The 21722-nt window shown below is 39.4% G+C and overlaps 1 protein-coding gene across 1 annotated transcript; it reads right to left on the reverse strand.

Moving 5' to 3' along the window:
• Positions 1-1688: 1688 nt before the first annotated feature.
• On the reverse strand, positions 1689-11932 carry LOC108695884 (extracellular calcium-sensing receptor). The gene is made up of 6 exons (XM_018224836.1): positions 11814-11932; positions 10181-10472; positions 6978-7796; positions 5756-5965; positions 3398-3521; positions 1689-2587 (listed from the first exon to the last, which is right to left on the reverse strand). The coding sequence occupies exons 1-6, from the start codon at positions 11930-11932 to the stop codon at positions 1689-1691; spliced, it is 2463 nt and encodes an 820-aa protein (XP_018080325.1).
• Positions 11933-21722: the final 9790 nt, after the last annotated feature.

Genomic DNA, 21722 nt, shown 5'->3' on the forward strand with positions numbered 1-21722 from the left:
ATGTAGGCAACCTCGCCTTCTGCCCCAAAACTGAGACTCTACCCCAGGATCAGTGTCGATAGAGACAATGTCAATTTCTTTTATTACCTGGTGGAATACACCAGCCCACATCATTACCATTATTCTCCACCCTTAGAGCTGGCATAGAAGAAGGAGCGTACAACTAGTATGACCTAAAATGAAAGGCTTGAGGCTTTTTATAGAGACCCTACTTTACTAATTATTCCAGAATCCATATTGGTTCAGGCTCTCATCGCAGAACTAGTTTGTGACCCTGCAGCATTTAGGCCTTGCACACTAAGGGGCAGATTTACAAAATTCGAGTGAAGAATTCGAATGAAAAAAAATTCGAATTTCAAAGTATTTTTTGGGTACTTCGACCATCGAATTGGTTAAATTCGATCGAATTCGATCGAATTCGAACGATTCGAAGTAAAAATCGTTCGATTATTCGACCATTCGATAATCGAAGTACTGCCTCTTTAAAAAAAAATTCGACCACCTACTTCGGTAGATAAAACCTACCGAAGTCAATGTTAGCCGATGGGGAAGGTCCCCATAGGCTTGCCTGTGATTTTTTGATCGAAGGATTTTCCTTCGATCGTTGGATTAAAATCCTTCGAATCGTTCGATTCGAAGGATTTAATCCTTCGATCGAACGATTAAATCCTTTGATCGTTCGATCGCAGGATTTGCGCAAAATCGTTCGACTTCGATATTCGAAGTCGAACGATTTTAGTTCCCAGTCGAATATCGAGGGTTAATTAACCCTCGATATTCGACCCATAGTAAATCTGCCCCTAAGATCTCATCCCCAGGGTGCAGTAGAAAGACTTTCCCATGGTCTATTATTTACATTTTCAGTATGAAGACCCAGCACTTTATTTCCTTGTTCACATCTCCTGAATCCATTCATTCGGTTTGTGGCTAGTCTCTGCACCTGGAAGCAACCAACCTTGCCACTTCAAAAATGTGAAAATATATTAAAACTTTGAAAAAATGCCAATTCTACTTGAATTTGCATGAGTCAAAATTACCATGGATAGATCTGCTCCTAAATGTTTTTAAGTTTGCCAACTTGCAATGCATGGATTAGATCTCCAGTCCACTTGCCAGTTTAACATTTAATATACAGTATGTTCTAATGACAAAAAAAATGCTAACAAAGTAAAAAATGATTTGATATTTTTTACTTGAGATTTTTCTAATGGCAAAACCTTTCATTTGTCACACTTCAAATGCATGAGACACAAAAGCTCATTTATGTTTTGTTTGTTTTAGCACAAAATGCATTGTGAATGGCAGGTGCAACTTGTACCTACCATGTGAGGCCATTGGATGCCACTTACTTAAGCCGTTATTAAGTACAGTTCGCTTGCCACTTGTTGTGCTATTGAAGATGCAACCAGCACAACGCACACAGAGTACAGGAATTGCAACTGTTGCAAGAACTAGATATACTGTATCTATCAAAGTGCATAACTTATGTCTGCTGATGAGCCCTATATGATACAATACGAGAGCAGAGGCAGCTCGTGTCATGAATTAAAGCAAGCATAGTTATCAGTAATGCCCCAGTTGGATCTGGCAATAATTTTATTATGCCAATACTACAACTGATCAGACATGAAATTATACCTTAACAATATATAATTTAGAGTAAATCACAATAAAATCTATCCAGCAACTCAGTCTTTAAATGATGTTCTTTCTTTCTTATTCTTCTCTGGTCTCACTATAATAATGTAGCATTTAGGAAAAAATATACATGCCACTAATCCACTGCTTGAAGACAAAATTGCAAACACTTCCACTGCCACCATGTACTTCCCTGTGGTGCTGAGGTAGGCTGGGATGAAGGAGATCCAAACAGCTCCAAATATCAACATACTAAAGGTGATCAGTTTGGCCTCATTGAATCTGCCTGGCAAATTTCTCACTAAATAAGCAACTACAAAACACAAAGTAGCTAGGAATCCCATATATCCCATTGTGCATGCATAAGCAACAGGTGATCCCTTGTTACATTCCACAATAATGGTACCAGTCTTTGACTTTTTGTCATCATATGTAAATGGTGGAGAGTTTGCAAGCCAACCAACACATATAATAATTTGTATAGTTGTGCACACCAGCACCAAACTGATAGGTAATTGAGACCCCCTCCACATTCTCCTGCTGTTCCTTGGCTGGGTGAGGTTGAAGGCGATCACCACCATCATTGTCTTTCCCAAGATACATGAAATGCTCATGACAAAACTGATCCCAAATATAAACTGCCTGAGGACACAGATTATAGAAACAGGGCGGCCAATAAATGATAGAGAGCAGAGGTAGCAGAAAAACAAGGAAAGTAGGAGGAGGTAACTAAGAGTCCGGTTATTAGCTCTCACAACAGGTGTTTCCGAGTATTTGATAAAAATTGCCAGGATGCCGAGAGGGATGAAAGATCCCACAATTGAAAGAGTAGCCAAAGTGCCTCCTAAGGTCTCATTATATGACAGAAACTCCCAACTTCGTACCCTGCAGTCATTATGTTTTTCATTTGCCCACATGTCTTCAGGGCACTTCTTACAGATTATTGAATCTTAAAAGAAAAATATATCGATCAATGGAGCAGAAAATTATAATCAAGCAAGAGCAAGAATTACACCCAATAGGCTCACATTATCATTAATGTTGCATGTGTGAATAATGAGTTCAGATCAGTATGAATAAAATGGCTGGGCACCATTAACTATTTTATACCAACATGTTTTGTTTAATACCCTTTGCTGTTCTACTGTCTCCAATGTCAATGGCAATTCCATTAATGAATAATTGGAAGAAGCCATATATTTTTAAATTAAGCCATGCTCAGAGCTATCGGTTTATATAAGGGGAATGTAATATGTTTTGTTACTGCAAAAAACCTGCGCAAATACACTTGCGAATATTAGCGACCATGTTCACGTCCTTTTTGACTGATTACAGACCTCACTGACTTCATTGCAAAGTTCGTGCCCAAATGTCTTTTGCAACATTCGCAGCGTGTGTAATTAGATTTCGCAAACGCGAAGTGTTTTTTGCGATAAAATATTTACGGAAACTTCAGAGCAGGTGTTAAAGCTAAACTTCTGCTTAGCGATAATGCACAATGTAATATTTGCCAATGAAGGATTTTACATTGCGAGCTTTGCTAAACATATGCAAAAACGCCATTTTAAATAACACCTGCAAATTGTAATAACATTCCCCCTATAGTGTTAATAAACGGTTTGTCTGCTTGCCAGCCTCCACTATTGAGCTAGGGTCTTCACTGACATATAGGCAACGCATGCATACTAATCCAATAATAGACATCATCCATTTTGTTTATATAAGGTTTGCTTCTGAAATTTATAAAAATCTGGTTTACCTGTTTCATTGCTAAACTCCCCTTCAGAACATAAGATACAGTCAAAACAGCAGACAGGTTGTCCCTTCTGTGGGGCTTTTCTGTATCCTGTAGGACAGCTTTTACTACATGTGGATATTGGTACCTATTGTACAAATGATACAATTAGTATAACTTTATATCGAGTATAAATACAGCCCTAGAACACTAGGGTGCCTGCTCATTTAAGGATGCCCCTTAGCAGAATTGTCATGCAATCAGATTCCATCATATCACAAAGGGAAAATATCTGGTTTGACTGTAATGAGGGTTATGCAAGTTATATACTGGATATAAACACAATTGGGAAAAAACGCCTGAATTTATTCAGTCATGTACCTTACTATTTAAGGTACCAAAGAATAATATTGCTTTGCATTTATCAACTGTTAACCCAGACGTTTGTTACTGCATGAAGCACTGGAGTTCAATTTCAGTACTGTTATAAAGTGACTTGTGTGTTTACACTCCAAAAACCTACAGGCAGATTAACTGGCTCCAGATTAAACTAACCATAATGTGTATATCAGGGATGCACTGAATACAGGATTCAGTTTGGGACTCGGCTTTTTTCAGCAGGATCCAATTCAAAAAATCAGTTGCACATTTGGGAAAGCCTTATTATTCGGTTATTGCAGTCATGTAGAACAGCTGCAGTGGGTCACATGCCAGACTTTCTTGGGGGTACTAGGCATGCTGATTTTGAAGATATCTTGGTATTATCTAAGGGCCAATTTATTAAACCACAACTTTTTAGGTTTAGGCTTTTTGAAGCCAACAATCCTGGAAAAAAAATATGACTTTTTTGGGGATTTATTATGCGACAAAACTGTGACAATTATGAATACAAGAATACTCCAGCTAAAACCTGTCAAAATCGTGTAAAACATAGTGGCAGATGTCCCTATTGCAATTCAAAGATCTTTGTTTTATTTGTGGTTTTAGGGGTTTTTGGGTATTTTTGATGCTGCCTTTTGTGCAACAATACTAAAAAGTCATAGTTTTGTGACTTTCCCCATTCGTGCTTTTTCAGTGCAAATTTTTTTATACATTTCATGACACTTGTGGTTTTAGAGAAAGCGAGTTTAGACTTGGTTTCAAAATTCTCTAAAACCACTAAAATTCAACCTTTAATAAATAAGCCTGTAAATCTCTTCTGATATCCAACCACATTCTAACAGGCTTATTCCTACCAAAAATGATTTTGTCCAATTCATTGCAATGCCAATGACATACAGATTCATGCAACAACTTCATACCAATGTAGGGATTCAGAGGGTTAATTCCCCTCTGTTACTTAATGTGAAACCACATGTTGGGAAATCCCCTGCCTGTGGAGTTACAGGTTGAATTTAGAGTGACGGGAGAGGAAGGAGCCCTTGTCTGTGCAGTGTGTCTGGCATATAATGGAGGGTGTCATAAGGTGTCGCTGCTTCACTCTGCCATTGCTGATTTCTACTTCAACGAGGAGAGAGTAGTTAGAAGTACTGCAAGATGTAGGGGCTTAAAAGGAGTTGGATAGCCCTGCAGTTTTGAGGCAGGGTACTCCAAAGCCTGGTAAGCTCAACCATGCAGGTTTAGAGTTTGGATGGACTTTTTGAGTGCTCACACTATGGAGAGTGCTGGGAGCTGTAGATCAGCAAATGAAGACTGTATTTGCTCACATTATGGAGAGTGCTGGGAGCTATGCCATGAGAATAAAGCAAGCTGCGTGTGCTTCGCTGAATGGATTTCATCCCTGTGGATGCCTGTTCCTGCTCTGGATGAGCCTACCCATCTGTGTGAATCTCCATGGTGAGTTGTGCCCAAGGGAGGGTAGAAAAAGAAAGATCCAGTTTGTCTCCTGTTTGTGAAACAGGCTGTGCTCGTGTGTCTGTCACGTGCGAGCAAATACCTTTGTCCAGCGGGAGAGGTATTTGGGCAGGTAGCGCTACCTAGGAACTTTAAAAGCTCTTTGGGGAAAAGGGACTGAGACACCAGGAGTGAAGTGTTGGACTTTACCGGCAAGGCAAGGATTGGACTGCAGATATTCCCAGGGTAGTGGGTCATTAATAGGATGTAAATGCATATTTTACTCTGCCTTTAATTTTATTTAAAGTTATATTTTTATACAGTGTGTTTGCTTTTTTTCCTAATGGTGTTTTCCCGGATCCCATTAGGTGGAGGCACTGCCATGAGAGGTAATTCCCAGTACCCTTTCACTTAGCAAAGGGGATTCAGGACCTGGTACTGTATATGATAAGGATGTACAACCTTGGCCCAGGGGGGTGTCCAATAGGGTGTTACACCTGTATGGGCCATTATTACTATTATTTTTATTATTTAGTTAGAATGACTCACCTGTGTAAAACCTCCACTCCAGAAAATTGTGTCATTACTTATGGCAATATGGTGATCAGAAATTGCAAATTTGACGTACTTTGTTTGACCATTGGGAAGCGCTTGCCAGTTCATAAACTCAAGTTTGCAAGGTTGGTCCCCATTCTCATCAAATGAGAGTTCCTGGCCAGCAGTATTTTTTACCCTCACACTCTTTAGATAATGCAAGATCTTTAAAAACAAAAACATTAACAATACATATAAATGTATTATATAAAAATGTTCAGGATAGTCAGTTATATATTTTGGTGACTGGAATATTGTTAGTATACAGGATGCAGTGTAACCAAGGAAGTGTAAGGTCTAGGAGGGTTTGTCTCAGTATCTGAGGCACTTGTGTTGGTTATATCAACCACTCAAATGGGGAACAAAATCTGGATTTTGTTTTATGCTATTTTTTTTAATAATCACAATAATTTCAGAACAAATATTTTGAATAATGAATAAATGTCTTGTTTTGCAAAACGTTGGCTTGGTTTCTTAAGAGGAATAAAAAGTAGCAGGAACACTTTGTGCTGCGGCCTTCCATTGTGTCCATTGTGCAACAGCAAAGACAGTAAAGGGATATTTAAAAAAAATCCCACCCTTGCATTCAATAGGTCACAGAATCCTAGTGATGACACCTTTTTTACAGGAATAGGAGAATGTGTACAGTGTGATTCAGATCTGGAAGTTAACTACCACCAAATGGCCAAAATATATCATCCTGGGGATATTTTCTCCTGGAAATGATATTGGTATGATTACTGAAATACTGTCAATATCCATTTAAAGGGATCTGTGCAATAGTGCCCACTCTGAGACGTATTTTTCTTTTTTTATAGGGATGCACCGAATCCCCGAATCTTCTCTGAAAGATTTGGCCGAATACCTAAATGAATCCAAATCCTTATTTGCATATGCAAATTAGGGTTGAGAAAGGTAAAAGTGGAAAAATTCTTCCTTGTTTTGTAGAAACATTTGTTTTTCTTGTTTTGTGACAAAAAGTCCCATGATTTCCCTTCCCGACCCTAATTTACATATACAAATTAGCATTTGGATTCAGTTCGGCCAGGCACAAGAATTCAGACAAATCCGAACCCTGCTGAAAAAGGATGAATCACAAACTGAATCCTGGATTCGGTGCATTCCTACTTTTTTATATTATTTTAGGTACAATACAAAATGCTCATGTATTTCTTACCTTCCATGGGTCTAGTCTACTTATGTTAAAACATGGCAATTCTGTTCTGCATGAAATCATGTTATGGATACCATGGGCCAGTGAATATACTGCGTTGTAAACAAGAATGGTAAATCTTGAGGATTCCTCGTGATATCCAAGGGACTGTAAATGTTTAAGATTTTCTTTTCCAGTGCAATACAAAGTACTTCCATTGTTTGGGGTTTCAGTCTCATTCTCACTTTCGCTATGCCACAAGCAGCTAAACCCTGCCTCCCAAAATGATATCATGAAAATATCTGCTGGGTATAGGAATGGTTGAATGCTGTACAGGAACTTTCCAAACCCTGGAATTGGGATCAAAGGGAGCGCTAATCCAATAGTACCATTTAAGGTTCTCCAAAACTCATTGTATGAAAAGATAGGTGAAACCATCCAGCTGCCACTGGCAACCCAGACCCTTCCAGTTACATTTTCTTCACTTGCTACTTTCATAAAAGGGATTAGTTCTGGCATTGAGCAATAAAGTAACACAACTGTGGCTGATGAACTTTTGATTACTTGGAGAATAGAGAGTGTCCGATCTCTGGTGTGTTGGGCAGATATCCGTATAAAATAGGCCACACAAATCCCAGCTGCTTCAATGTCTTTCCTTAAGAGCTCACTGTCATACAGGCCAAAATCATTATCAGAAGCCACAATTCCTATCCAGGTCCAATTAAAGTGATTCATTATGAGACTGAAATAATAAGGCTGCACTTTATCACTTGAGATAGTGCGTAGAAAAGAAGGGAAACTGATCTTGTTACTTAGGTCGGCCAGTGCAGAACCATAGCTTATCTGGATAGAATAGAAAAATAGTTCTAAATATTCTTTACAGCAATGTAGGTGAAAGGCAACAATGGTAAATATTTCCTGTAATACAGTTTGGTTTATACAATTAGGCCCATGAATCTTTGGACAGAGACAACTTTTTTATAATTTTGGTTCTGTACATTACCACAATGGGGCAAATTTCCTAATGGGCGAAGTGACTAACTCTGGCGAAAATTTGCCAGCATGACGTCATTTCGGTACTTTGCCGATTTACTAACGGTCCCTGGCGTAACTTCGATAGCGAAGGAGATAGACTCTAGCAGTACTTTGCTCCCTAATGCCAGGTGAATTTGGGCAGTGGCGAATGGACGTAACTACACAAATTCACTAAGATGCGGATTTAACTGAACGTTACCTCTTGCACCAGACTTGCCTTCGCCACCTCAAACCAGGTGAAGTGCAATAGAGTAGATAGGGCTTCCTCAAAATTTAGTTGAAAATTTTTCAAAGTCCCGAAAAACGCTGGCGTCTTTTCCTTTTTTCAGGGTGATAGGCGTCAAAAGAGCGTACATTTTTTTGGGGTAACCGGCTTCCCCCTACATTTCCTAACATATGGCACCTAAACTATACACTGGGCTCATGTGTAGGCCAATATAACAACTCTATTTTCTTTTATTAAGGTTTCCTGGGCTTGTGTAATGTAATGTATTTGCTGCAACATATACGTCCATTGTACTTTAACTTCCTGCCATAAGCAAATTAGGAAACGCAAGCGTAACTTTGATTTGCTTGGCGCAGTGACGCTAGCGCAACTTCGCCAGTGTTCAACGCCGTGGACGTAACTTCAGATTTTAGTGAATTAGCTTTGTATGACCTCAGCATACCAAAAATAAAGCTGTATCTATTACCTAATTTTATAATTTTAATTAATTAATTATTATTATTAATTTATAATAATTAAAATTAATCCAGATAATTGTCATAGAAAGTCTTGGTTGTGGCTGATTTAAAGTATTAAATGTGCTGTCAAATTTCTGAAAGAACTGAAATAAACGCCATTATCAGGAAAAAAAACAATGCAAATGTTTATATCCATGTTGATTACCCCACATCACTAACGTCTTTTGATAAGGATAATGAAAGTGTAGTTAGTTAAAATAATAGTTAAAACTAGAGAGGTACATTTCCTGAAGAAAATGTGAGTGGTGCTTGCCGTGGCAAAACTCAGGCCCAAATCTGATTGGCTGTTGTTGCCCCGCCCCTTTTTTTCCTAATTGTGAACCACAGTCACTCAGTGACTAACATACCAAAGTTTGGGAATGCTGTCATTTAATGTGTAAAAATGGCAGCATTTCTATTTTTTTCTATTGAAAATCAATGAATGAAATTTGATTGGTTGTTGGTGGCTCCGCCCACTTTTCTAAACTTGAAGTGGAAACCCCCAGCGACCACATTTGTGATATTCAAGGTCCCTGACATCAATACTGAGAGAATGGCAGCCTTCTTAATTTTTCCCATTAAAACCAATCAAAGAAATCTGATTGGTTGGTTTTGGCTCCACCCACTTTTCTTAATTTTAATCCCAGTCCCCCAGTGACCAACTGTGCCAACTTTGAGGAGGCTGCCATTAACCGTCTAAGAGCGGCAGCAGTTTAAAATTTTCCTATTTAATTGAATGGCTGAAATTTGATTGGCTGTTGTAGACTCCGCCCACTTTTTGTAAATTTTGGCTGCAGTCACCCAGTGACCCACGGTGCCAAGTTTGGGAGCTCTGGCTTTATTACTGTGAGAATTACAGCTGTTTACATTTTCTCATGGAAGTCAATAGGGAAAATCTGATTGGTTGTTTGCGGCTCCGCTCACTTTTTTGGGTCCCCAAAAAAAAAGGACAGAAAAGTCACAACACCCCATTCCCGAATTAGCTGAACGGTTTGACACCTCATTCATGGGTCTGCGACAAACTAATTATTCGATAAATTCCCCATTATAAGTCAATGGGGCAAATTTGGGGACCTCTCCTGCCCCGGGGGTAAAACTTATACCCTTGTGTGGGGTATCATCTGACACAGGTCGCAAACCTCTTCAAATGTGGTAAATTTAACATTTCTACAAGATTCCCTCTCTGCGCTAGAATCCGTCAAAAGTTGGCCTCAATGTTAATCTATGGGACTTTTCGGGGTGGTTAATTGCCCCCGCAAGGGGCAATTAACCACCCACCCCTTAGAAAAGTCATACCACCCCATTCCCGATTAAGCCGCACGATTTGACACCTCATTCATGGGTCTAGGACAAACGGTGCGGGACTAGTTACGCGCCAAACTTTCATACGGAAGAAGAATAAAAATAAGTTTGCAAGATAACAGTAGTGATGCTTTGCTTCGCAAGCACCACTAACGAGGGTCACATACCTGTGGAAATTTGTAGATTCCTAAAATTCTGGCCACTGCAAGAGAGAAAGAAGACTGAAGGTCTCCTATTAATCCTACAATTTTTGATTTTATTTCACATATGTAATTTGGAATTGCCTTTTTGGTCAGTGACAGAATCTGTAGAGTGCCCTCAATAGCCTGTATTTCATTGTAGCAGGAGTCAAATATACGAAAGCCCAGTGTAATGTTTGGCAGAAGTTCTGGATTCTCATTGATCTCATTAATAGCAAAGACCATGGCAAGGACTTGTAGATAACGCTGAATAGAGAGCCTGCAAGAACACATTTAAAAACAGAAGCAAATTATGTTAAATAAAAATTACAAATCACAATGTTTGTTGAACATAAAGGCAGTGTCAGACGGCCCACCAGGATAACAGGAAAACTCCCGGTGGGCCAAGGTGTCAGTGGGCCCTCCTGCTTCTAACCTTTTGGCCTATTTCATGGTCATTCACTCTATTTCTTTATGGGAATAAAGAGGCTTAATAATCGAAGAATAGAGAATAGTATGTAGAGAATAAGAGACTAGGGGGCAAATTCATTAAGCAGCGAAAATGCGATAGCGACGCCTTCGCCGCACTTCACCAGGCGAAGTTTCGCCAGGGCGCCGCTAATTCACTATAATCCGAAATTGCGCTCAGGGAGGGGAACGGTAGCGGATTTGCGCTATCGTTAATTCGTCAAGCAAAGCAAAGTTACGCTAGCGATGCCTAATTTGCATACGGCTCCAAGTTAAAGTTAAATGGACGTATATATTGCAACAAATACATTACACTACACAAGCCTGGCAAAGTAGAGTTGTTATTTTGCCCTATACATGTGCCCACTGTAGAGTTTAGGTGCCATATGTTAGGAAATGTAGGGGGGAAGGAGGGTACCCCCAAAAAAAGTACGATCTTTTTCAGCCTATCACCCTTAAAAAAGTAAAAGATGCCAGCGTTTTTTGGGACTTTAATTTAAACTTTTTTTGAAGCAAGTCCTATCTACTCTATTGCACTTCGCCTGGTCTCAGTTGGCGAAAGCAAGTCTGGCGCAAGAGTTAACGTTCAGTAAAATGCGCAAGTTAGTGAATTAGCGTAGTTACGTCCCTTCACCATAGCGCAACTTCGTCTGGCGTAAGGGTGCGAAGTAGCGATAGAGTAGGTCCACTTCGCTAGCGTTAACCACCTCGCGCTTTAGTGAATTTGCCCTTAGGAGAATAAAGAGGGTGAGTGAGAAGGTATAATAGTTTGGAAAGTGGGCCCTCAACCTAAGGTTTTCTGGTGGGCCCCTGGTATCCCAGTCCGACACTGCATAAAGGGTTGCATCAAACTCTAAATACAAAGTTTGCAAGTAATATTTGCAGCTGCCATGAATGAGGCATCCCCTTGCACACCTATTCATTGCAAATAAGTCTTGATTTTTTTTCTATAAAACAAGGCAATATGAATTACCATAAAAAACAGAAATAAAAAATATAATACTTGTTCTTTTGTGGTATTGCTGTTCATAAATATTCATTTTATGGGGTGATGGATCAATTTACAGTGAAGGGGTAAATGCTTGGAAAAGGGATTTTACTCAATTTGACAGCAATGAAATATTAGGGTACTAGTTTCATAAATTAACCTTACTTGTCACATTTCCTTGGTGCTGGCTTTGCAGTATAATTTATAGTAATTATTTCTGGTCGCAAATGCACAGGGATAAGCGCTCCAAAAAGAATGTCTCCATCTTTTTCATAAACCTGCATATTTTCAGATGGTAACTTGCAGGAGGATTCACTCTGGGTAATGTAGGTTGTCCAGATAAGAAACATCAACCAGTCCAGTGAGACACATCTGCTGTAGAACAGATAAACTCAAAGTAATTCATTTTTTACAGTTATAAGATATTCAGCAATGTGTAAGAAAAACAGTACGGGGCCGATTCACTTACTTCGAGTGAAGGATTCGAAGTAAAAAAACTTCGAATTTCGAAGTGTTTTTGGGCTACTTTGACCATCGAATGGGCTACTACGACCTTCGACTACGACTTCGAATCGAATTATTCGAACTAAAAATCGTTCGACTATTCGACCATTTGATAGTCGAAGTACTGTCTCTTTAAGAAAAAACTTCGACCCCCTAGTTCGCCATCTAAAAGCTACCGAACTCAATGTTAGCCTATGGGGAAGGTCCCCATAGGCTTTCCTAAGTTTTTTTGATCGAAGGATATTCCTTCGATCGTTGGATTAAAATCCTTCGAATCGTTCGATTCGAAGGATTTAATCGTTCAATCGAAGGAATGATCCTTCGATCATTCAATCGCACTATTTGCGCTAAAATCCTTCGACTTCAATATTCGAAGTTGAAGGATTTTAATTCCCAGTCGAATATCGAGGGTTAATTAACCCTCGATATTCGACCCTTTGTGAATCAGCCCCTACCTGTAACATTTTAATTACATTCTACTGCATTATATTAAAAGTGTAAGTATTCAGTATCATGCTGCATAGAATATGGTGTTTAATAGTTACATAGTTACAAAGTTAAATTGGGTTGAAAAAAGACAAAGTCCATCAAGTTCAACCCCTCCAAATGAAAACCCAGCATCCATACACACACCCCTCCCTACTTTTAATTAAATTCTCTATACCCATGTATGTTAAAATCAATTGTGTTTTCCACATGGGGTTTCGAGTGTATTCTTTAGTAAACCCCAACCCTGGAAATAGTGTGAATCTGAAAATACACCAGTCAAGGTCATGTAGAAATCAATGGCAGAGGTCCCTTAAACCATTTGAAGATGTTAATATCCTTCATGAAGTTCCACTTTATATTGGTGGGTTTCACTTGAAAGCTCGGTCAATTTGAGTGATTCAAGGTTTTTTTCAGTGAAAACTCGATCACAGTTTTTGGGTTAACCCTGAACTCACTGATTTGAGTTTTTTTTCTATTCAAGTTTTTTCTTAAATTAGAAACCATTTGAGATGTGAGTTCCTTTTATGTCTAAAAAAGCTGACATAACTGTAAAATTCTACCTTTGATACATAACCCCCTTAATGTATTGGGAATACAGCTCGTTATAATCATGTCATAGTTCACTTTACTTCACTTGTCTTTGGAGGATGCTGGTAGTTAAACAGGAGGTGGAGGTCAGTAGGTTTCCCCACTCAAATGGGAGCACTAACTTTATTACATTGTCAGAGGATACTTAGCAGGTTATTTATCAAAGTCTGAATTTATCTCAATATTTTGTTCTACAAACTCCGATCAAATCAGCTTGAGTTATTTACGCGTATTTATTATTAAATTTTCCCGAAAATTTGGTTTATCGGGAAAAAAATCAGATTTTCACATTTTCACATTTTTTTGGATTTTTCAACCGAAAACTCTGATTTCTTATGCTTTTTGCCTGAAAAATTCGGGGCTATTGAACGAAACCCAGTGCTCATCAAAAAAACATTGGGACTTCTCCCATTGACTTGTATGCAACTTCGACAGAGCTGAGGTGCCAGATTTTAAGATTCAGGCTTTTCCATCCTCTGGGTTTAATAAATTCTGAAAAATTCCTGATTTTTTAAAAGTCTGATAAAAATCACACATTTTTTCGTGATTTTTGCATTCGGAGTTTTGGTAATTAACCCCCTTATTGTTTGGCTATAAAATAATAATAAAAACCACCTTCAATACGGTCCATTTTAAGCAAATAATTCTATTTTTTTTTATTCTTTTCTCTATAATAATTAAACAGTACATATTACTTAATGGTAACCAAGCTGCATTAATCCATGTTGGTAATAAAATATAAAAAAAATTTTAGTATCCTTATGGTATAATGATCCAAATTACAGAAGATCCCAGAAGCTCAGGTCTTAAGCATGCTGAATAAAATATCCCATACTTGTATAGAGCACTGATAAAAACCAAGAAGCCCTGCAATTTTCTGTACGAACTCTATGTCCCCTGCTTTAAATAAATATTTTAGCATGTATGATATTATCTGGTTATGTACATCTCTGAGGCCTGGGAGCTATAGTCCTTTCTGCTATAGAAAAATATAGGTTTAAAATCTTTTGTTTTTAAGATAAACTACCATTTTAAAAGAATAATAAACTATTACCAGAGAAGCTCCTGGACGGGCATGATGTAGGGTAGAGTATTCCAACTGCAGCAATGCTAACAGCAAGAAGCTGGTGTTTATATTGCACTAAATTCTTAGGTTTTCCTTGACATCATACAGATAAGTATGTCATATATATATATATTAAATCATTTAAGATGTATCATTATCTTTGCCCTCAGGGCCAATATGTAGGATAGAACAATGGGATAATAATAATAATAATAATCTTTAGAGCAATTAAATAGGCACAGTCACTGTCCAAAAGGGACGAGATATTGCCTTCATTTTCTCCCTTTAGATACAGAATGCATACATCCTGTAATTGTTTAGTAGGCATTTTCCTTTCTCTTTCAGTCATTATTTCCCCTAAACCAGCATCATAAATGGCATTGTACTTCCCATGGGGTATATCTATTTAAACATTTAATTCTGATGTGTGCATAAAACCAGCAAATTGTGTCAGTTTATATTCACAAATGCTAGAGGTGTTCTCTCAGCTAGAGCTCAGTTTAGAGATACAACTAGTTCCTTATTCTGGTCACACATTGAGGCAAATTCACTAATGGGCGAATTTTCGCCAGCAAACGCTCTGCCAAACTTCGCAGCACTCCGCCAGGTGTAACATCATTACCAACACGCTAATTCACTAAAATGCAAAGTTGCGTCTCAGCAGCCGAACGCTGGCGAAGTTTTGTTAGCATTAATTCATCAGCGAAATATTTCTTAGAGATATTTAGCTAGCGTTCAATTCTGCCTAACGTTAGTACTCTGACACTTAGGTCAATTTGAATAGGGCGGGTACATATATGTCATAAGGAACTCTTTATTAGAGATGTTGGTTAAAATGCTTGATGTGGCTACTTATTATTACACATGGCCAAGGAAGCAAAATAAAGATTAAAGAGATTCTTTAATGACCCAGACATGTGCCCACCCTAAAACAAATGTGGCATGCCCCTCAAATGGTTAACACAAAAATCTTTAACAGCGAAGACTTTTGAAGGCAATCCCGCTTTAAAAAGTGAAAAAATGCCAGTGTTTTTTACAACTTTAATGAATTTCTGGCATACAGAATATGATGTCACTGGCATAAGATTGATAAGGATTTAGCTTAGTTTTATCAGTTCTCCGTGTCTAAGATGGTGAAGGAAACTCTGGCAAAAGAGGTAATGTTCTGTAAAACTTGCACTTTAGTGAAATTGCAGAGTAAAGATCCTTTGCCAGAGCAAAAATCAGCCTGGCGATAGGGCGCAAAACTGCGCTAGGTCTCTCACTAGAAAATTGCCATCTATGCCAGTTGGTAAATTGGCGATATCTGGCAATTTTTCACTAGCAATGGCCATTTTGGCCAAGTGTTACACAGACTGATAAATGGCCAAGTTATGTTTAATACTAAGGGGCACATTTACCTAGGGTCAAATATCGAGGGTTAATTAAGTTCGATTCGAAGTCGTAGTCGAAGTTCGAAGTAGCCAAATCGATGGTCGAAGTAGCCATAAAAAAAAAATTTTATTCCATTCCTTCACTCGAACTAAGTAAATGTGCCCCCAAGTGTCATTTGTTGAAGATTTAGGATAGATATTCACAGTATTGAAGATGTGGCATACTGTATTCTCTTTATTTCTGAAACTCTGATGGATAAAAAGTACCAGACAATGAGCAGGTAAGATTTGCTGGTTTCCAAACATTTCATTGGCTACTATAAAGGTCATATCTGCTCCTGCACACTGTCCAGTGGTGCTAAAATGGACACACATGTTGTGCTTACTGACCCATTTATTAAAGGCCCCTGTGTGCAAACATGCTCCTTGCACTCGATCCTCCGGCATCAAACTCAAGTGCACCTACTGATGCTGCGGGACCCTACCACTACCATGAGCCTGGCAGTAACTCCACAGCTGGATGTGTGAAAAGAATAAAACAACAACATCAATTTCATGCTAAATGTTAGAATTGATGCAATCCTCTCAACATTTTTCAAAACTTGTATTTGATTTGCTACCACACTTGTGCACAATTGTGTTAGTTTTGAGATCGCCGCATTACCAGGGAGGTTACCCCCAACCATGACACCATTAAAGACAAAAAAATGACTCTCTTTATTAGGTTAGTTTTATTATGTATAGATTATTATGAACTTCTGTAATAAGATATCCTTAATATTATAGCCAACACATATCCTTAGTTGCTTTCTCCCTTCTGTTTTTTATTAAATACTTTTTTGTTTGTTCACAAAGAATAATGTAAACAATTACTACTGCAAACTACAGCACGTATGGATATGGGGTATTTTTCTGCAGACATTGAGGGTAGGGTTGCCACCTTTAAAAAAAAAAAATACCGGCCAGTGGTGGGGGCGGATAATAAAGGGGCAGGCCATGACGCAAAGGGGGGCAGAGCCGGCGTTCAGAGATGCAAAAAGGGGTGGGGCCACAGGGTAGCGTCACATAAGGGGTGGGGCCACATCGCAGAAGCCAAAGGAAATGTACGTTTTTAATGGAGGGCAAGGGCTTTTGTAAAGGGTATTACAAATTACCGGCAGCTACATGTAGCTGCCGGTAAATTTGTAATACCGGCCCTGGCCCTGGCAGGTGTTTTACCGGCTAGGCCAGTAAAATACCGGCCGGGTAGCAACCCTGATTGAGGGGGTTATCAAAGCTGATTACTGTACATATATATATGGAAGTTGTCTTGATAATGCAATTGAACCTACTTCATTTACTGCACTGTGTTCAATAAGATTGAATTTGCTCAAATACAAAAAAACAGGTCCCAAACATTGGCTATTGGGTTAGAGAGTGCCCACTACCTGCTGATGCCTGGCATTGCTTAGTTTACTCTTTATAATGTAAACTTAAAACACATGTTAATAGGAAAGAAAGTGTTTAAGTAATGATAGTTAAATTAGGTTATGGTCAACATGTAACCATAACAGTAAAATTATATGTCTCATTTTATACCAGCTATCGTAGGAGAGGGCAGTAATAAAGTATTTACATAACATTCCAGATGCCAGGTTTTGATGGCTGTTGATAAATGAGCCAAATAAAACTAGTAACCATGCATTGATCAAATGAGAAATTGGAATATGAATAGTAGGAGGCCTGAATAGAAAGATGAGTAATAAAAAATAGCAGTAACAGTATATTTGTAGCCTTTCAGAGCATTTGTTGTTTAAATGGAGTCAGTGACCCCCATTTGAAAGATGACGAGAGTCAGTAGAAGAAGGCAAATAATTAAAAAACTATACAAAATAAATAATGAAGACCATTTGAAAAGTTGCTTAGCATTGGCCATTCTATAACATACTAAGGGGCAAATTTACTAAAGGGTGAAGTGGCTAACACTAGCGAAAATTCGCCAGCGTGACGTCATTTCATTACTTTGCCGATTTACTAACGGGTGCTGGCATAAATTCGCTAGCGAAGTGGACCTACTCTAGTGCTACTTCGCACCCTTACGCCAGGCAAAGTGAAGGGACATAACTACGCTAATTCTACGCTAATTCACTAACTTGCGCATTTTACTGAACGTTTCCTCTTGCGCCAGACTTGCCTTCGCCACCTCAAACCAGGTGAAATGCAATAGAGTAGATAGGACTTGCTTCAAAAAAAGTTTAAATTAAAGTCCCAAAAAACGCTGGCATCTTTTACTTTTTGAAGGGTGATAGGCTGATAAGGATCGTAAATTTTTTTGGGGTACCCTCCTTCCCCCCTACATTTCCTAACATATGGCACCTAAACTATACAGTGGGCACATGTATAGGGCAAATTAACAACTCTATTTTATTTTATGAAGCTTTCCCAGGCTCGTGTAGTGTAATGTATTTGCTGCTACATATACGTCCATTGTACTTTAACTTGGCACCGTATGCAAATTAGGCATCGCTATGGTAATTTCGCTTTGCTTGACGAATTAAAGCTAGCGCAACTTCGATACCTTTCGCCTCCCTGGGCGCAACTTTGGATTTTAGTGAATTTGAGCAGCCCTGGCGAAACTAAAACTGGTCAAAAGTGGTGAAGCCGTCGCTAGTGCATTTTTGGTGCTTAATGAATTTACTAAAGGGCAAAATGACTAACGTTGGCGAAAATTTGCCAGCATAAGGTCATTTCTGTACTTCGATGATTTACTAATGGCCGCTAGTGTAATTTCGCTAGCGAAGGAGATGGACTCTAGCGCTACTTCGCTCCCTAACGCCAGGTGAATTTGCGCTCTTGCGAATGGACGTAACTACTCAAATTCACTAAGTAGCAGATTTTACTGAACGTTACCTCTTGCGCCAGACTTGCCTTCGCCACCTCAGACCAGGCGAAGTGCAATAGAGTAGATAGGATTTCCTCAAAATTTTGTTGAAAATTTTGCTAAGTCCCAAAAAATGCTGTTGTCTTTACCTTTTTTCAGGGTGATAGTCTGCAAAAGAGCGTAAATTCTTTTTGGGCTACCTGGTTCCCCCCTACATTTCCTAACATATGGCACATAAACTATACACTGGGCTCATGTATAGGGCAATATAACAACTCTATTTTCTTTTATTAAGGTTTCCCGGGCTTGTGTAGTGCAATGTATTTGCTGCAACATACAGTATATGTCCATTAAACTTTAACTTCCCGCCGTATGCAAATTAGGCAATGCTAGCGCAACTTCGTTTTACTTGGCGCAGTAACGCTAGTGCAACTTCGCCAGCGTTTGGCACCCTTGACGCAACTTCAGATTTCAGTGAATTAGCGATGTCCTGGTGAATCTACAACTGGCGAAGAGTTGCGCTGTGAGCGAAGCGGTCGCTGGTGAATTTTTGGAGGTAAGTAAATTGGCCCCTATAAGTTAACGTGAAGGTAAATCACCCCTTACCCAACCTTACTGAGAATGGGGCTTGAAAGCAGCCAAAATATCCGCTCCCTAATGGCCGGCCTTTGCAAAGGTCTATGTTGTTAACCAGGCTGTGCCAGCAATAAATCAGTAGAAAAGGGTTCACTTGCAGTAGAAAGATTCTTCATGCTACTTGCATTGAGCTCACTGAAATTTGTGAAACCCTCTGTAATCGTATTTTTTGCTAGTAGATGATGATATTGGACCATTTCTGAAATAAAAACCATATTAAGCTCAAAGACATAAGTAAGAAATCCATCAAGATTGCAATACATTCTCAGTGCAATGCTGTGTGTGTACCCCATACATTTTTTTACATGGTCTTACATTCCGGATTGTTCACAACAATATACCTATTTATATTTAAAAAATGTATGGATGCTGTATGTTTAACACTTGATACAGTGCAATACAAATGTTGTCGGTTAATGATATACAGTAGATCTATAGAAAGTTATCTAGACAAATAAGAATAAAAGCTATATATTTATTTAAAATTAAACATTCTGGCAATTATATGAAAAAACTGTATCTAATATTGAGGTCAGCTGCTCTGTGAATTATGATTGTATGTAACCACTCAAACACAGACCAAGCAAGCAATTGCTTCTGACGTACTTGCATTCTCTGGGAGTCAAGCAATGAGTCTGTAAGGAGTTTTGCAATACAGTGTAAGCATTTCAGATTATGTAGGGTTAAATACGGTATAGGTATAGTATCTATTAGCTGAAATGCTTGGGACCTGGGTTTTTCACTTAAGGGATTTTCTGTAATTTGGATCACCATATCTTAAAGCGATACTGACACGTTCCTAGGAAGTATATGAAGTATGTGCTGCACCCAGAATATTTTGCCTCAAATCCCCCCTCAAAGCCACCCCCCAGCCCTGCGCACCTTTGTGCAGCCGACCGCTAACACTACTAACGGATCTTCTGTGTTGCTTCCATGACACTGGACTGGGGGCAGATCGATCCTTCCATAGGCTGAAGTCCTGTTTTGTTTCATAATCAGCCTATGGAAGGATCGTACCGCCCCCCAGCCCAGTGTCACTGAAACTGCACAGAAGGTCTTTCAACAGTGTCGGAGGGTCGGGTCAGTGCAGGTGTGCGGGGCTGGGGGGCAGCTTTGAGGGGGGTTTGAGGGAAAATATTCCGGGTGCAGTATATATATATATATATATATATATATATATATATATATATATATATATATATATATATATATAGTGCACAAAAGAACCGCACACACAGGTCTTTGTAGTGAAAAAAGTAGTTTACTTTATTGCGACGTTTCGGCTCCTAAACTCGAGCCGTCATCAGGAAGTGAAACCCCAAACACAACCGCCCCTTTTGAACCCTGAAATGGGGCCAAAATTCAGGATGTGACATCATAGGTAACAGCATAAAAAGCATTTGTGCATTACCCATATTCCAAGTGATACTATGCCAGTGAGACATCCCCGTGTGGAGGGCCCAAGACCCTGTGCATATTCCACGTGAGTATCTGTGTTAGCGCCTGTCAAAACTATATGTGTCATTACGTGAATGTGCGCACAGCCAGTCAATTGGACCCGCACTTACCAACAAGGCTCCAGCTTTAGCCAGACGAGAGGGATCCATTCAACAGAGAGATCATAACGATATCGCCCATACTGCAGGCAGCGGGCCAACCATCGGTGCCACACATATGTCAGTGGGACCAAACGCTCCTCAGGTATTATAAACGCACCGCAAATACTTACAAAGCTGGAGGCGCGTGTTGTCCTTCAGTCCGCCACGAGAAGCTCCGTCCTACCTTAATGCTGATATGACAGCCGCACCTCTTAGCGCACCGCCCAGTGGGGGGATCCCTCATAGGGATATTGCAGTCCCCTTACCAAACCTCCGTCTTTGTGGATTCGTTACACCGTCCAGACAGCACAGCCCAGGGGTGTCGGCTAGAGGCAGATGATAGGGTTCAAAAGGGGCGGTTGTGTTTGGGGTTTCACTTCCTGATGACGGCTCGAGTTTAGGAGCCGAAACGTCGCAATAAAGTAAACTACTTTTTTCACTACAAAGACCTGTGTGTGCGGTTCTTTTGTGCACTACAGATGATTTCTTCTAACCAGCACCCAGGCATTACCTTTGTGTAACGAGTGCACCAGCTTCGGACTGTATATGTGTATTTGCCTCTCCCTACAGACACATGTGGTCTGGAGGGGGGGACGGATCCTTCTTCTGGTTGCACCACCCTTCATTATTTAAACCTGTTGGATGAATTTGATTATTTTGACAAGGGGAACTCCTGTCTTCACAACACTGACGGCCAGTCAACAAGCAGACCTTGCACAACAATGGATGACACACAACACGGCATTGAAGTTGACACAACAGGAGAACATACCTTCACTTCAGAAGACGCGGAACGTATCTTATTTGCTGATCCCTCTTCTTCATCAACATCGGGTAGGACCCCCTGGGACCTATATCATAACCTTTTAAACCTAAAAAAGCGGGAGGTGGATTTATATTTACATGGGACGTACCTGTCTAGCTATCATCGACAAAAACTAGTTCCTAGGGGTTTTAGGG

The sequence above is a fragment of the Xenopus laevis genome, chromosome 7L, assembly GCF_017654675.1.
Source record: "Xenopus laevis strain J_2021 chromosome 7L, Xenopus_laevis_v10.1, whole genome shotgun sequence".
NCBI lineage: Eukaryota > Metazoa > Chordata > Amphibia > Anura > Pipidae > Xenopus > Xenopus laevis.

Bases quoted from the DNA above. Each gene is read 5' to 3' on its own strand.
- LOC108695884 (XM_018224836.1), bottom strand. From the start codon at position 11,932: ATGCAGGTTTATGAAAAAGATGGAGACATTCTTTTTGGAGCGCTTATC. The intron at 10,473-11,813 runs GTAAGGTTAATT...GTGTTCTTGCAG, and splicing joins GCACCAAGGAAATGTGACAA to GCTCTCTATTCAGCGTTATC. The intron at 7,797-10,180 runs GTATGTGACCCT...TATTCTATCCAG, and splicing joins GAATCTACAAATTTCCACAG to ATAAGCTATGGTTCTGCACT.